Source organism: Spermophilus citellus (assembly GCF_964194105.1).
Source record: "Spermophilus citellus genome assembly, chromosome: 1".
Lineage (NCBI taxonomy): Eukaryota > Metazoa > Chordata > Mammalia > Rodentia > Sciuridae > Spermophilus > Spermophilus citellus.
Genome location: NC_138182.1, coordinates 267,753,549 through 267,767,930, shown reverse-complemented (window position 1 = coordinate 267,767,930; position 14,382 = coordinate 267,753,549). Strand labels below are relative to the sequence as shown.

The window sequence follows — 14,382 nt, the reverse complement described above, 5'->3', positions numbered from 1 at the left end:
CACATGGAGCAAGAAATGTAAGATGCACAGAGTGGGGAACTTTTCATTATATTTGCTTAAAGTAAATACTTCTCAGAGGGAGCACTCCTGACGTCTCTGTGTTATTTTTTTCTAATATATTATTTCTAGTGCTTTCTATTTTCAGAATCATTCCAAAATACACCCTTGCTTACATTGGATTTTTGCTCTTTGCCTTGAAGGTTTAGGATAGAAGATTCCTTGAGTTGAGCAAGTTCCCCCTTTCAGGCCCTCTTTATCAACTGGTAGGGGTCATGTCTACCAATGAAAACATACAAGACAGACTCCATGGTCACATTTGATTTGGGGAAGATTCATTGCCAAATAATAAAAAAAAATCACACTCTTCTGTCTTCATTTCTTTTCCTCTGTAAGTCTTGAAGGTGATCTTTCTCCATTACTTCCTTGTATGTGCTCACTTCTTTGGAAAATCATTTTAATATCCTAAGAGAAAACATTCAAAGTAAAGTTAAAAATATTAATAAAGAATTTAGGGTGAATGTTCACCTAACATATGGTGGCAATTAACAGTAAGTTGTTCTTTGTTTAGTTTGATTCGTACCCTGCAACTGACTAGTTGTTTCCTTGGAAACCCCACTTTTCTCATCTAATAATGGACTTGTCATCTTAGATTGCATAACATTTGTGAAAGTAATTATGCAGACTCTGGCCTGTAATGGGCAAGTCAGAAAGACTATTTTTCTATAAAGAATGAGAGAGAGAGAGTATTCATCATTTATTAAAAGAAGATTGTAATGCCAAATTAATAATTTCTACAGATTTGTAGAGTTTTAGAGCAGCAGACGACTTTTCTATGCCAGGGACAGAATGCTCTGCCTTTCATCTGCTGCTACTAACAATTATGGCCCCTGATTTCAGCTATAAATTTAGCCAAGCCTGGTTTAAATATGTCTCGAGTGTCTGATTTTTCCCATGCTATGGAGTATCAGATAACCACACACTAGCTCATTTCTTCTCAAACTAACTTAATAAGGTTAGCATTAGTTATTATAAACATAGTATTCAAAGAAGACCTCTTGAGGTCGCTTGCCCAAGGTCACACACTTTGTGTGTATGGTTCCAGAGCCCATTTTCATAAGTTCAAAGCCAGTTCACCTTACAATAGGAGCAAAAGTTAAAGTTTATCATCATAATTACACACACTCAAATTTTTTCTTATACGTATTTAAAAATGTTGCTGCTTCTAAATACAGACCTTGTAAACACAGCAGATAGGAAACAACCTTCACTTCCCACTGTTTATAACAGCAAACATTTTAACCTGAAAAACCACACTTGAGCTTTTGCTTTGCTTATCTTGAACGATCTTCAAATAACATCACTGTGGTTAAAGTTCATTTTAAAAATGTGATCTACTTACTTGTACATGGATATCTGGAGCAAGAGACCCAACAGGACAAGTATGACTGTCCCTGAGTCTTCAACTTTTTTTTCTCTCTCTCTCTCTCTCTTTTCTCCCTCCCTCCCTCCCTCCTTCCCTCCCTCCTTTCCTTCCTTTCCCTTCCCTTCCCTTTCCTTCTTCCTTTCTTTCTTTCTTTGCAAAAATGAAAATAGAGTACCTTACTGGAAAGGAACTATTTTTTGTTAAATATCAAATTTTAGGCTTTTCAGGTCATTGTGGATTCACAATCATATGTTGGGACAGTTTTCTGTTTCCCATCCTCCCATTTGGAACCTTCCATGAAGTTACAGGGAGGAGATGTAAAAGAAAGCAAAAGTTGAAGGAACTGAGCCAGGCCCAGTGGCACATGCATGTAATCCCAGCAATTTAGGAGGCTGAGGCAGGAGGATCAAAGGTTTGAGTTCAGCCTCAGTGATTTATCGATAAGCTAAATGATGGGCCTATGAAGCCCATCTTATATATTATATGACAAAATGACATGATATGGTTAAGAGAAGAAATATGTGTGAAGAAATCAATATCATATCACACACCCCTGCTCAGAAGCCTATTCATGCTCCGTTGCTTTTCAGATCAAATCCCAATCCCTGGGATTCTTTGCAATCTGGCCTGATTTTACTAATTCAGTGGGATCACTGATATCTGGATATCTGGGTGGCCCTTCAAGGGATCAGACCCTGTTCTTCCCAATCCTTCTCTCATGCCCTGGCCCTGGCCTCCCTTCCACCTAGCATGCTGCGCAACTCCCTATCCCAATACCAAAATCCATGCAGGCTCCCTATCTTCCTGCACCACTTTCCAAAACCCTGGCCATCTTTCAAGATGCAGTTTATCCTGGGTAGATTCCCTCCATGCTTCTAGCATACAGATAAGTCGTGTTTTGAATTCCTATAATTTTGTACTTGGTTTACTTTAAACATCATTCTCTTGTAATTCCTGAATGTAAAAATAAGTGGAATGTGCTTGAGAACAGCAGCTAAGTTTGCTACTCATTTTTCTCTCCCATGAAGGGGTATACTACTGGTCTCAGTAGTAGCTGCTCAGTATCAATGATGCAAATAGCCACCATTTATGTAGCATTTTTCACATGCCAGATGCCATGCCAAGAACTACATGCATGGTGTAACTTATCCTCACCAACGCCTTTTGAATAGGAATGGCTGTTTTCCACATTTAAAATGAGATAGTCAAGATTAGGGAGGAGATGTAAAATCAGATTAGATAGTAGTGGATGAGAGATTCTAGCCCATGGCTTTAGGACTTCAGAGCTGAGTTCTTAAATTCTGTAATTATATTTCACTCCTGGGTGTGCTTAGTGTCTTGAAAACTCCTGGTTTGTTAGAAATCAATTTCAATGAGTACTAATACAGGTAATAAAATTTAATATTAAAGGGAACCAGCAGGCTGGGGGTATAGCTCAATGGTAGATTGCTTGCCTAGAATGCACAAGGCTCTGGGTTCCACTCCCAGCACTACCAAACAAACCAACAAAAGTGGATCAGCACTTCAGGGAAAATAAATTTGGGTACAAAGATATTTAAGCCTGGATAGTTTAATTGCTGGGCTTCTTCAAAAGATAATAGACTATTTCTGAAAAGTCAGGAGAAAATGTTTCTTTGACCACCTGTGTTTACCAAAGTGAAAGTGCTTTTATCTTAAGCTCATCAAGCCCAATAAATAACTAGTAGGAGTCAAATAGAGAACTTCATGCTGATTAAAACTGGTATGTAAGAGGACATAGCACCTTGCACTCTGAGAGTGGTTGGTGTCAGTCTGTGCCCCTTGAGCCCTTGCTGTCAAAGACCTGGGCCTAGCTCCAGTGGGCGTGCCTTTGGCCTGTGTGGTGAGATGTGCTTGGTCACAGTGTGATCTCTGAGTGGCTAGTCTTCCTTTCTTCCACTGAGCTATCCCATTTTCTCTGGGTTTCGTGGTTAGCCTCCCCAGCTTGCACACTGTTTCCTGATGGAATTGGTATCCGACCTGCTGTATGTACTATCATTTCTATTACACACACACTGGATACCGTGATTTAAATATGAAGAATATGTCAGCACTTGGCTGAAGACCATGGTCTTGGTTAGCTCTCTTTGGCAGGAGGGATCCTATTCTTCACACTCTTCTATTAGTGTGCAGCTTCACTACGTGAATAGAGTGACCCAGAACCCGCTGTAACTGTTACCTACCTCCAGCCTTGGTTGTAGACCTAAGGTAGCAGTGTGCTAATGATGAAGCAGACCCCCAAATACAGAGATTGCCTCAACTGCGCATGAGCCTCTGGCCCAGTGGCTATTGGAGGCTGTCCTCTTAGCCTTGTTCAGCTTCTTCTCCTTCCTGATAGCCCACATTAGAGTGCTCAGCATGCCCTGAGCCTGAGCCCACTAGAATTAGGATAACTTTGGGTCATACTCACGGGAATTTTATAGTCTGAATAATTCGCAATCAGGTCCTGAACAAAAGGGTGTTTTAAGAGAACGGAAACTTCAATTGGCTCCAGGTTCTTGGCACCTAGGTCCTGAAATGTTTGTATGAAGCTCTTTAAGGAAAAACAAAAATGAATTTAATTAGCTTAACGTTACCACAGATATTAAAGAATGCTTTCATGTACAAATGGAAATTACTATAACTTTTGTACATGTTTTCAGAATAAAAATGTGCTTGAAATTGAGGGCAGCTCTCCTCACATATGGGTTCTTCTTTCACAAAACAAATGTAACCAACCTCTGCATAAATGTTCTCTGTCTTCAGGTGACTGGCAAATCTGTGAGTGTCCTGTACTTCATTTCCTCCCCGGAAGACCTTCAGTAGTGTTTTCAGGGAGATCTTTTCAGTGTTGATATTTTCAGGGATTTCTTCTGGCTTTGGCTCCCCTTCCTCTCTTTCCTCCTTTAGTTCACTTTCGTCTTGTGGGACGTTGTCCTCGGGTTCAGGAAATTCCTCAGTGTGGCTCATGTCAGTAGAGAAGGAGGTCTGCCAAATTCAATGAGGAGGGTGTGAGCTCAGACTGACGCCTGCCAGCAGCACAGAGGTGTGGAAAACACCAACTCATCACACACTGCGGCAGGGGAGTGAGGGCCTACCACAGAGTAAACAACGTGGGGAAGAGAATGCACCGGCTGCATCAAAAATCACGTCAAAACCCTAGACCATTTTGCTTGTAGTGGTCAGAGGCCTCAGGGTGGGGGTGTCTTAACCATCCCCATCTACCCTGTTCTTACCGCATTGCCAGGTACGTCAAATTCCTCCACAAAATGAACACTGAAATAAGTTAGGGTAAGTGGTGAGAGACTTCTTGACATGAGTATAGAATTTTAACAGGATTTGTTTTTGAACTTATTGCAGTTGAGGTTATGGCAAATTAATTTCTCAAGCTTGACAGATTCTAGGAGCTTCAGGAACATTTCTTTGGATACTGGAGGGTAACCCAACCTAACACTTAGCAGGCAAAATAGAAAACATGTTGAAGATAAAGTTGGAATTTTTTTTTTTTACTGCTGTTCTTTGAAACTTGGCTAACAGCTGTGAACTCAGACATCACATTTTGATTCTTGCAAAGAATAAATTACTTCCAAAGTAATTTCTAACATATTAAAAGCCTGAAAAATATTTCTGTACATTGGCTCTGTAATTAAAAATATAGGAATTTATTCTGAATAAATATTCATAGGCCCAAATACTTTTGAATATGGATAATCATTCAGTATTTCAGGAAAAATAGAAAACCTATGATTCCAAAAATGAGGAAATGGCACAATAATCCACATTTCTGTAATTGAATACTATACTGCCATGAAAATTATGTTTTATAAGAATACCTTGTAACACACACACAATCCCAACTCATGGTAGAATAAGTAGAAAAAAACCCCAAAAAACCAACATAATAAATACACTAGGTACCCCTTTTCTATCCTCATTAATAAAAATGAAGGGCATAGATACTTTACAGTGTTAAAAGTGATTACCTCTGGGGAGTAGAAAGGGCTATTTATTTTTTCCTTTGTTTTATAATTTTTGACTTCTCTATAATAAACATCTATTCATACGTGTGTGTGTGTGTGTGTGTGTGTGTGTGTGAGAGAGAGAGAGAGAGAGAGAGAGAGAGAGAGAGAGAGAGAGAGAGAGAATATGCATGTTTTCTAATTATGATCATTTACCACAGGGAAATGGGTATTTTGGGATATTGGTTGGCCAGATGTCAGAGAATCCCTGAATTCTGATTTCCTAAGAAAGAAAAACGTGTTTATTTAGGAGGGTTCCAATGTCTGTAAATATTTAACTCCTTAGAAGTATTAAGTGCATAGATTATACAAATTCTTTCCAAATGTAAGTGTTCTGCATATAAGAATTATGACATGTCATAAAATCGAGCCTCTGGTGCTCATCTGTGGCCAGAAGGGATTTTGGAGGCACTATGGGAAGTGTGATGAAGACAGGCTGCATTTGCTTTAGCTCTGGGTAGTCACCTGGCTTTAGTCGGGGGGGGGGGGGTCTGTATTATTTGGTAAGTCAGCTTGAGCTACAGAGATAGACCAAGGAAGGATGAAACATGGGGGAAGATTTACAGTTGTTTATGCAGAAAGCAAAAGCAGAATTTAATTGACTCTTAAAAATAATAGGAGAGGGCTGGGGATGTGGCTCAAGCAGTAGCGTGCTTGCCTGGCAGGCATGCGGCCCGGGTTCGATCCTCAGCACCACATACAAAGATGTTGTGTCTGCCAAAAACTAAAAAAAAAATATTAAAATATTCTCTCTCTCTCTCTCTCTCTCTCTCTCTCTCTCTCTCTCTCTCTCTCCCTCTCTCACTCTCTCTTTAAAAAAAATAATAATAGGAGGACTCTACCAGTGGAGATTTTGGAATTCTATATACACCCGTATATGTGCACTTCAACCTCTTCTCCAGTTAAACAATTGAAAATGCTACATGGCAAGAAAGTGACCCTGGCTTTAGTCTCTCTACCCAGGAATCTTGGAGATCATGGCATTGATTACCCATCAGTAATTTCTTAGGGCAACAGAATATTCTGTCTAGAAAATAAACAGAGGATGTGAAACATCTTATTGAAGGAATGGAAAATGGGAAATTCTCTACTCAGAATGTAGCATGGGTGCTGTGTGGAAAAGATAAAGCCAAAGTAAAGGACTCATCTGTTAGATGAGCAGGCAATGCCGAAACAAACAACCACCAAACCTGGCCGGTTTTGAACTATTTCCATATTTAGGGAGGGATTTGTTTTTTAATGGTCTGATATAAGCATTATGAAATACATGAATTTTTAATCCCAAAGGTAAAAATGTAAAAAGATGAAATATTTGAGTGAAGAATCCCAAACTTATTAATGTCAGAGGATTTCTTTCTTTTTTTTTTTTTTTTTTTAATTTTGCTGTTTTTGCTCTCTGGGAATCAGACAGAACAAGTCTAGTGCCTCAGTGGAAGGATGGGAAAGGTCTAGGTCAGACCAAAGGAGCCAGTTCAGCATCCTGGAGGTACCGAAGACCATAAAGAAAAGGGTTTCTCAACAAAGACAGAAAGAGCCATTTTGAATGTGGGTGTAGGAACAAAGCCAGTCATGCCAACTGGATGAAGACCAGTGTTCTGAGTGAGTGATTATGTGTAGCATCAAGAACACTATGAGACTCCCATTATTCTCTAAGCAGGGGAAAGGTGACGCTGTCCAGCACTGTGTCACACTTGGCTAAGTCTCAGAGATAGGACTCAAGGACTTCTCCCAAGTGCGTCCCTGGAATGGTGCCTGCACACCTTCCTGGCCATGTGTCACTCATGCAATCAGCTCAGTCTCACATCTCAGGAGGCAGAAAATGAGGCCAGTTCTGAGAACAAAGGTGGGCAAAGCATCAAAGGAATGAATAAAATAGAAATTTATGCACTTTGAACCTGAGGGCCTCAAAATACTCTTGCCAAGTTGCTTTTACAAAATTTGTGCTTTGTGGGAGGTACGAGTTCAGAATTTACTAAATTCAAATATCACGACCCCATGCCACACAGGTTGCAGAAAACGGACCATTTTCCCCAAATGTCACTTATTTAAAGATTCACCAGGACTAGTGCATTACTGATGAATGCCTTGATCTTGAGCTTCTTTGAAATTACCCAAGAAGCCATAGTTTTTAAACATGTCTGAGCCGCATTGATGAAATCAGCATGAGCTGCAGAGATGGACCAAGGAAGCATGAAACATGGGGGGAGATTTCCAGTTGTTTATGCAGAAAGCAAAAGCAGAGACTGATTGAATGTCTTGGGAGCAAATACAGATCTGCTGTAGTTGTTATTTCCGAGCAGGCTCCTTATGGCCTCCTGGGAGGAGGTTGCCCAGGAAACCGGAACACAGTTGGAAAGGGCTCAGAAATGGAATAGCATAATTGGAGACAAGATGGTGAGGACCAGGGGTGAACAAGAATGGGAGAGGCGGGTAGCTCCTGTGTTTCAAAAGCTCCTAGGGTTCATTCCAAGTCAGGAACAGGCAGGAAAGGCTGTGAGAGAGACTTGAGGTGCCATCCCTTGCCCCTTCCCCATCTGCACACCCACATTTGGTCTCTGTTGTATAGCAGCTGTTCTGTGTCCTTGGATTTTAAAAGAGCTCCTGAGAGCAGCACTCAAGGGGAGATGTTTCCTGGATGAGGCACTAGCATAAATTGAATGAGTGACTCAGGGACTCAGCACCTCAGTGCTAGCTGGCCTGGCTGCCACCCACGGAGGTGTTTGTCTGTTGCTATGGCAACAGCTCTACCACAGCTTCCTTTCCCCAGATCTTTTCAGCTCAAACCAGTAGCCTGGATCTCACTATTGCCTCTGCCTGCCCGGGATGTGTTCCCTCCTCCTCTGTGCCCTGCAGACTGGACTCCATTTCTTTCACTCTCCCCTCTCCCCTCCTTCATTGTCAGACTGGTTCCCAGACATTAAGAGAACACTGACTCTATGAAACTACTTTGGGGGACACAAAATGGGTTATAAGTTGTCCCCAACTCCAGGTGGGAATAATTGAATAGCAGGACTCAATGGATAAACAGAGACCTGCCTGAATTACTAGGTCTCTTTGCTTCCCTCTTTTGCTGTCCAGTCTAGACTAACTAAATATCCCAGAATAGAAACAAGCATCCCATCAGGACAGCCTCAGCTCTGTCCCCCAAAGAACAGAAGAACCAAAAGCCACACAGTGCAAATGGGCACCTCAGAATGCGTTATTTAGTGCCTGCCCTGAGGTTTTGCCACCTAACAAAGAGAGCAAGGCAGGGTCCATCCCTAAGAAATCTGAAGGGGCGTCTGTGTGGCATCTTGTTATTAAGCTTACTCTGGTGAGGGTGATACAAACTTCCTGCAGACTTCAGGTGGTCTGGCTTTGGCCCAAAATACTGTCAACAGTCACATATGTGTGGGAGCATTAAGGCCTGAACCTGCTTCATATACAGTTTCCATAGAGCAGGACAAACAGATTGGGGTTGAAGTCGTCTTCTTTTTAGCGTCTCAGGGTCAGCACTACATGCAAAATAAACACTGTCCTTTCCAGATAAAACTTCAATTCTAACAAGAAACTTTGAATGGATTTTGATTCTACCACAAAAGTATTTGATAGAATTTGGGTCTCCAGTTCTTCATGCAACTGAGAACATTGTTGTTGAAGACCCACCATGTGTCAAGCATTATGTTAGGAACTGGGGGAAATATGGAAAACAGCCAGAACCAAGTACCTGTTGAATGGTTTAGGATCTTCTGCAAACCCTTCCAGAGCCCAGAGTTAGCCCATCTCTGAAATGTGATTACCTTTTCTGCAGCCATCATGGGAGTTTCAACCAGTGGGAAGATATGGGTCCCCACAGCCACACTGAGGGCCCTGTAGACCCCTTCCACAGAGTCTGGGTGGCACGCAAAATAGAGCAGCATCTGAGTGTAGTCGAGCTGGGGTGGGTTCTCCTCAGAGTCAGCAAACAGCCTAAAGAAAAACTGTCACACAAAAAGAATTTCAATCAAAGACAAAATGGGTACACTCTGGGAGTCAGCAGGTCGTCAGGGCATCGAAGAATCCCTGCAGGAGCATTGGAGTGAAGTTTCTGAGGACTGAATTAGTAATGAGTGGTATTAACTGAATAGCATTCTCAGTAGAAAAAAGTTGAAAAGCAGGATTCTGAATTCTAATGTCGAAGACAATTGTGTGCTAATTAATTTGTATTAACATACTCAGGATAATGCAATAATTATATATATAATGTATATATATACATGTAATATATATTTTATATAATATGTATTATATATATATGTGTGTGTGTGTATATATATATATATATATATATATATATATATATATATATATAGAGAGAGAGAGAGAGAGAGAGAGAGAGAGAGAGAGAGAGAAGAGGCTACAAGAAGGACCCACTGTCTATCTTCTGAATCATCCAAACAAATTGGGTCTTGACCCTAAATATGAGACTTCTGGTCCATCTCTCCCTGTGTGGAAAAGAGATTGGAAAGAGAATGATGCCATTTAGGCCTTTAAACTGGTTTTTCTGCTCTGAACTTGTCCCTCAACCTACTAGCCTTAAGTGAGTTCTTCCAATGTGGATTCACATCCAGGGAGACGGTATGATATGCCCTGAATGCTGATTTGTTAGGTACCTTTCTCTCTGAATGACTAAGCTGACATTCATTCATCCAGTGTCTTGTGCATTTGACAGCATGGGGAGTCAGTGCTTGGAGCCTAATATCCTCTGGGGCCTTCAGAGCTGGGATATACAGACCACACTTAGGCACAACCTTATTGGGAAAGCCTACTGGCTTCCATTTCCAGCTCTGCTCAACTATGTACTTAGTGAACTGGAGAATCTTTTTTAACTAAACATTCAGATTAAGCACAGGGTTCTGGAGCTACCTTAGATTTTGCATGTCTAGAAAGTCCCCAGATAATTCTGATGTTACTGGTCCTGACCCACACTTTGAGAAGTTACTAGATCCAGAGGATATTTCTCTTTTGCTGTTCTCTGTAACCAACAGCCCTTACAACTATGAGCAAATTTAATTAGACATACATGAAGGTAAGTTTGGAAAAGAATTTCTGAAATTTTATGTTATCAATACAAATAGAAATTAAATAATTTTGGTACGAAAATGCATAAACTCTGTTATTTACAAAACAAAAAAAAAGAATCTTAAAGATCAGTGGAATCTACATGTTCTTTTATTCAGGGGAAAATTAGAAACCAGAGAGACGCTCTCCTCCTGTCCATGAAGAAGAAAATGGCCATGTAGGTGGCAGGGAATAAATGGTAGTCTGTAGAGGCTGAAGGTCTCAGTCCCACAACTTCATGGATCTGAATCCTGTCAACAATCCATCTGGGAAGCCAATGTTGGATCCAGCCTTATTATTGGCTGTGGGTGATACTGCAACTCCAGACAACACCCTAATTTCAGCTTTGTGGGAACCTGAGCAGAGAGCCCACTTATGCCATGTCTGGACTTTTGATATGCAGAACTATAAAATAATAAATGGGTATTATTTTAGGTAGCTAATTGTGTGGTAATTTATATGTAGCACAAAACAATAACACAATGTTTCACACTCAGCAAATACTGACACCTTAATGTGCTAGCTATGGAATTTTCTAGGTGTTTGAAATTAAACCAGAAGCAAGAAGATAAAGATGCCGGCTCTTGAGGAGTTGACATTCTTGACGGGAAGGCAGGCAGTCATGAATTAACAATGTAAATGAAGTAAATTTTTATAGCTATTATGGAGACCTTGGGAAAAACAGATCATAGAAAGAGGTCCTACAAGTGATGAGTAGAGAGAGGAGATTTGAATGTGTGTGAATCAAGAGCCTGGCTGTAACAAATATTAATCAGTCTAGAGGAATGAGACATGTTATATGCTGTCACATGGACAGACCTGAGGAGATGAGAATAAGACAACAACTCGTGGATTTTAATATAGCAAAATTAGAACACCTTTCCTCAGTAAAACACTAAGGATTTTTTGAATCTTGGACTTTTTTTGATAACTCCTGTCCCCCTTTCTCTAACCTGCTCTCCTGGATAGCATTAGCAGATGTGTTCGAAAAATACAAATCCAATGGAAAGGAATTACTCACTTCAAGGTCATAATGTTTGATTTTGTTCTGTAATTTTGAACTAATGGCTTCCTAGAGATTGAACAGTTAACATATTATACAGAGTTTGCTCTGACATCTAAATCTACCACTCAATTTTTCTCACATCTTACTGAAATGATCATGTTCAATATATTTTTATATTTTAAACATCTACACTGAAGTCAGAGTGAGTGACTTTCAGGTTTTAAGGTCTTGTTGCTTTGGAGATACAGACTAATAATGATGTTATTATTGAGAACAACATTGAGGGCAGCCAGCTCTGATGGGCTCCACGGCAACATCATATGATGTTAGACAAAACCAAAGAGAAATAGACAAAGAGCGTATGCTGTTAAAATGATAGAATCTTATCCTACAGATTTGGGAATTGAAAGGCAATTTAAAGAAAGACATATTGAGTAACAATGGAGCTTATTTGACAGATTTCTAATCCTGAGAGGCCATGGAAATTGTCCAGAAAACAGCAGGACTCTAAGATGTTGGGCCCGGCCTCCTCCTCTAGAGCTTCTCTATGCTGTCTTCTTAGCATTAAAGTCAGCCTTTTGGGGATACAGCAAAGAAACTGGGGAGAAAGGGTGGAATCCAAAACAAATTCCCCAAGTGGAATAACCTGAAGAAAATAAATGATCAGTGCTATAATGCTGATTTAAAAAAAATCTCGGGGCTGGGGATATGGCTCAAGCGGTAGCGCACTTGCCTGGCATGCAAGCAGTCCAGGTTCGATCCTCAGCACCACATACAAACAAAGATGTTGTGTCTGCCGAAAACTAAAAAATAAATATTAAAATTTAAAAAAAATCTCAATAATTACCTCTATCAAATGTTCCAGTCGATTAAATGGCAGGGGTTCAAGAGGATTTTCTGGAATTTTTATGTCTTCATCTCCGGTAAACCATAGACCAGCCTACACAAAAAGTACAAGTGACCATCATTAAGGCTGAGCTCAAACCAGTCTTGTTCCAGTCTCTAGAGTCACAGTGGTCTCCAAAGCACGGTGCAGAAACCATGGCCGGGTGTGAGAGAAAGTCCTGAAACTTGCCTTTACATTTCTTTCTGTCTCATTCTTTTGTTGCTTTCATTGTTACTTATTTGATGTTGTGCGTAACATTAACACACATGTAGTCTACAAGTGCAAGTCCACAGAGGAGGGGTGCTCTCGCTGTTGGAGCACACAATAAAACTAGGGGGTCATTACTGGAAAGGTTAAACTTGCACCCGCTGGATTTGGGGGGGGGGGTCTGTGTTCCCATAACAGCAGCTCACATGCCATGTGCTGCTCACCTCCTGTCAGTCTGCAGAGCCTTGTGTGCTGCTATATGTGCTGTTGACATTGGCAAATCTTTTGGAATGACTTGACAGCTGACTTAGATCTCAGTGTCCTCTTTCAACGACACGTCTCTTCCAGTCAGTATCTGACAAGAGCCACCAACTCCCTTGGTTCCGATTTGGCAAGCCCTCTGCCATCTTTCCCTTCTCTCCATCCCCACTGTTACTCTGGTAGACTCCATTACCTCTGCCAGGGGTCGGTCACTCAGTAACTCAAGCTGGTTTGTTTCCAGTCTCTTTCTTACTTATTTCAGCATTTATTATGCAACATAATGATTTTCTCAAAACATGCATGCTGCCCTGTCACTCTCTGCTCAGAACCATTTTCTACCCTCATTCTTTTGGTCACATTGTCCTTCTTACCTTACATCACTTCTATCTGTCCTCCTCCTCCCAGGAAAGGCTACACATCTTTCCAGACCTGGCTCAGATCATACTTTTTTCAGAGAGTTCTCCTTGAGCTCTCTGAACAATCTGACTTGCTTGTGCCCCACGACTGGCACTTAGTTCATTCCTTTGGGGGATGACATTCATGTCTGCTATTGAACAAGCATAAAATGGTTGCATTCAAAGAAAATATCTTGCCAATTTAATTTTTATATCTGGTAAACATTTCACGTATATAACTATCTTGTTCTTAGTTCTTGCTCCCTTACTGTCTTCCAGAGTGACAACCAACCTATCCTCAACACTGACTATGGCCATGAGCTACTGGATGGCTTAACCTGACTCACACCTATATTTTGTGCCTTCCTTCCTTTCTTCTTTTTTTCCTTCTTCCTCCCTCCCTCCCTCTGTTCCTTCCCCCCCCTTCTTCCCTTCCTAGAATCAATTGTGTTTTAATGATATGATGGCATTGGATCATCTGTAGAGGTTGAGAACTGGATTTTCTTTTCTTTTTGGAACAAAGAGATGCTGACTCTGTGGGAGCCTGTGAGGGAGCAGAGCCAGAAAAAGCTTAAGGTCCAGCATGGGCTCAAGCTTTAAATGTAAGATGCTTCTGCACCAACCAGGAGGAGATCCCTGCCCAGTGACTGCTCTGTGGAAGAATGGACCACTCTATGGGAGAATGGAGCCAAGAAGAACATAGGTGAGACTTACACTTCTGAATATGATGGAGTACTAAAGGGCAGAGTCACTGTCCTGCCTTAAATAAGAAAAATGGACAACATATTTAGTATATTTTAGACCTTCAGCAATGGATAACACAAGAGTCATTCCTGAAAGAAGAAAGGTAAATGAGGATGCCACTATTGTTCCAGCCTATATACTGCCAGGAGGAGCATCTGAGGCCTGGTGTCCTTCCTGAATTCAGAAGACAGGTTTTGGGTTGAGGGAGGCCAAAGAAGGGCAGAGTACTGGGGCTGCACACAAAGTGAGAGAGCTCTGAAGATGTACAAAAGAGTTTTCTCAAGGTAGACTGAGGGCTGGTCTGCATGTTTCGGGGGAGAATATCAGAGGTTGGAGAAAGAACCACTGCAAAGTAGTAAGCTCAA

The 14,382-nt window shown here is 41.0% G+C and overlaps 1 protein-coding gene across 1 annotated transcript in view; it reads right to left on the bottom strand.

The window, feature by feature from the left end:
• Window positions 1-324: 324 nt before the first annotated feature.
• Window positions 325-14,382, bottom strand: part of SPEF2 (sperm flagellar 2) — a 169,024-nt gene continuing 154,966 nt past the window's right edge. Inside the window, 5 exon segments of the mRNA XM_081309625.1 lie at window positions 325-462; window positions 3,852-3,974; window positions 4,160-4,408; window positions 9,219-9,398; window positions 12,372-12,464. Of these exon segments, the coding sequence (XP_081165751.1) occupies window positions 373-462; window positions 3,852-3,974; window positions 4,160-4,408; window positions 9,219-9,398; window positions 12,372-12,464 (735 nt within the window). The 3' untranslated portion in view covers window positions 325-372.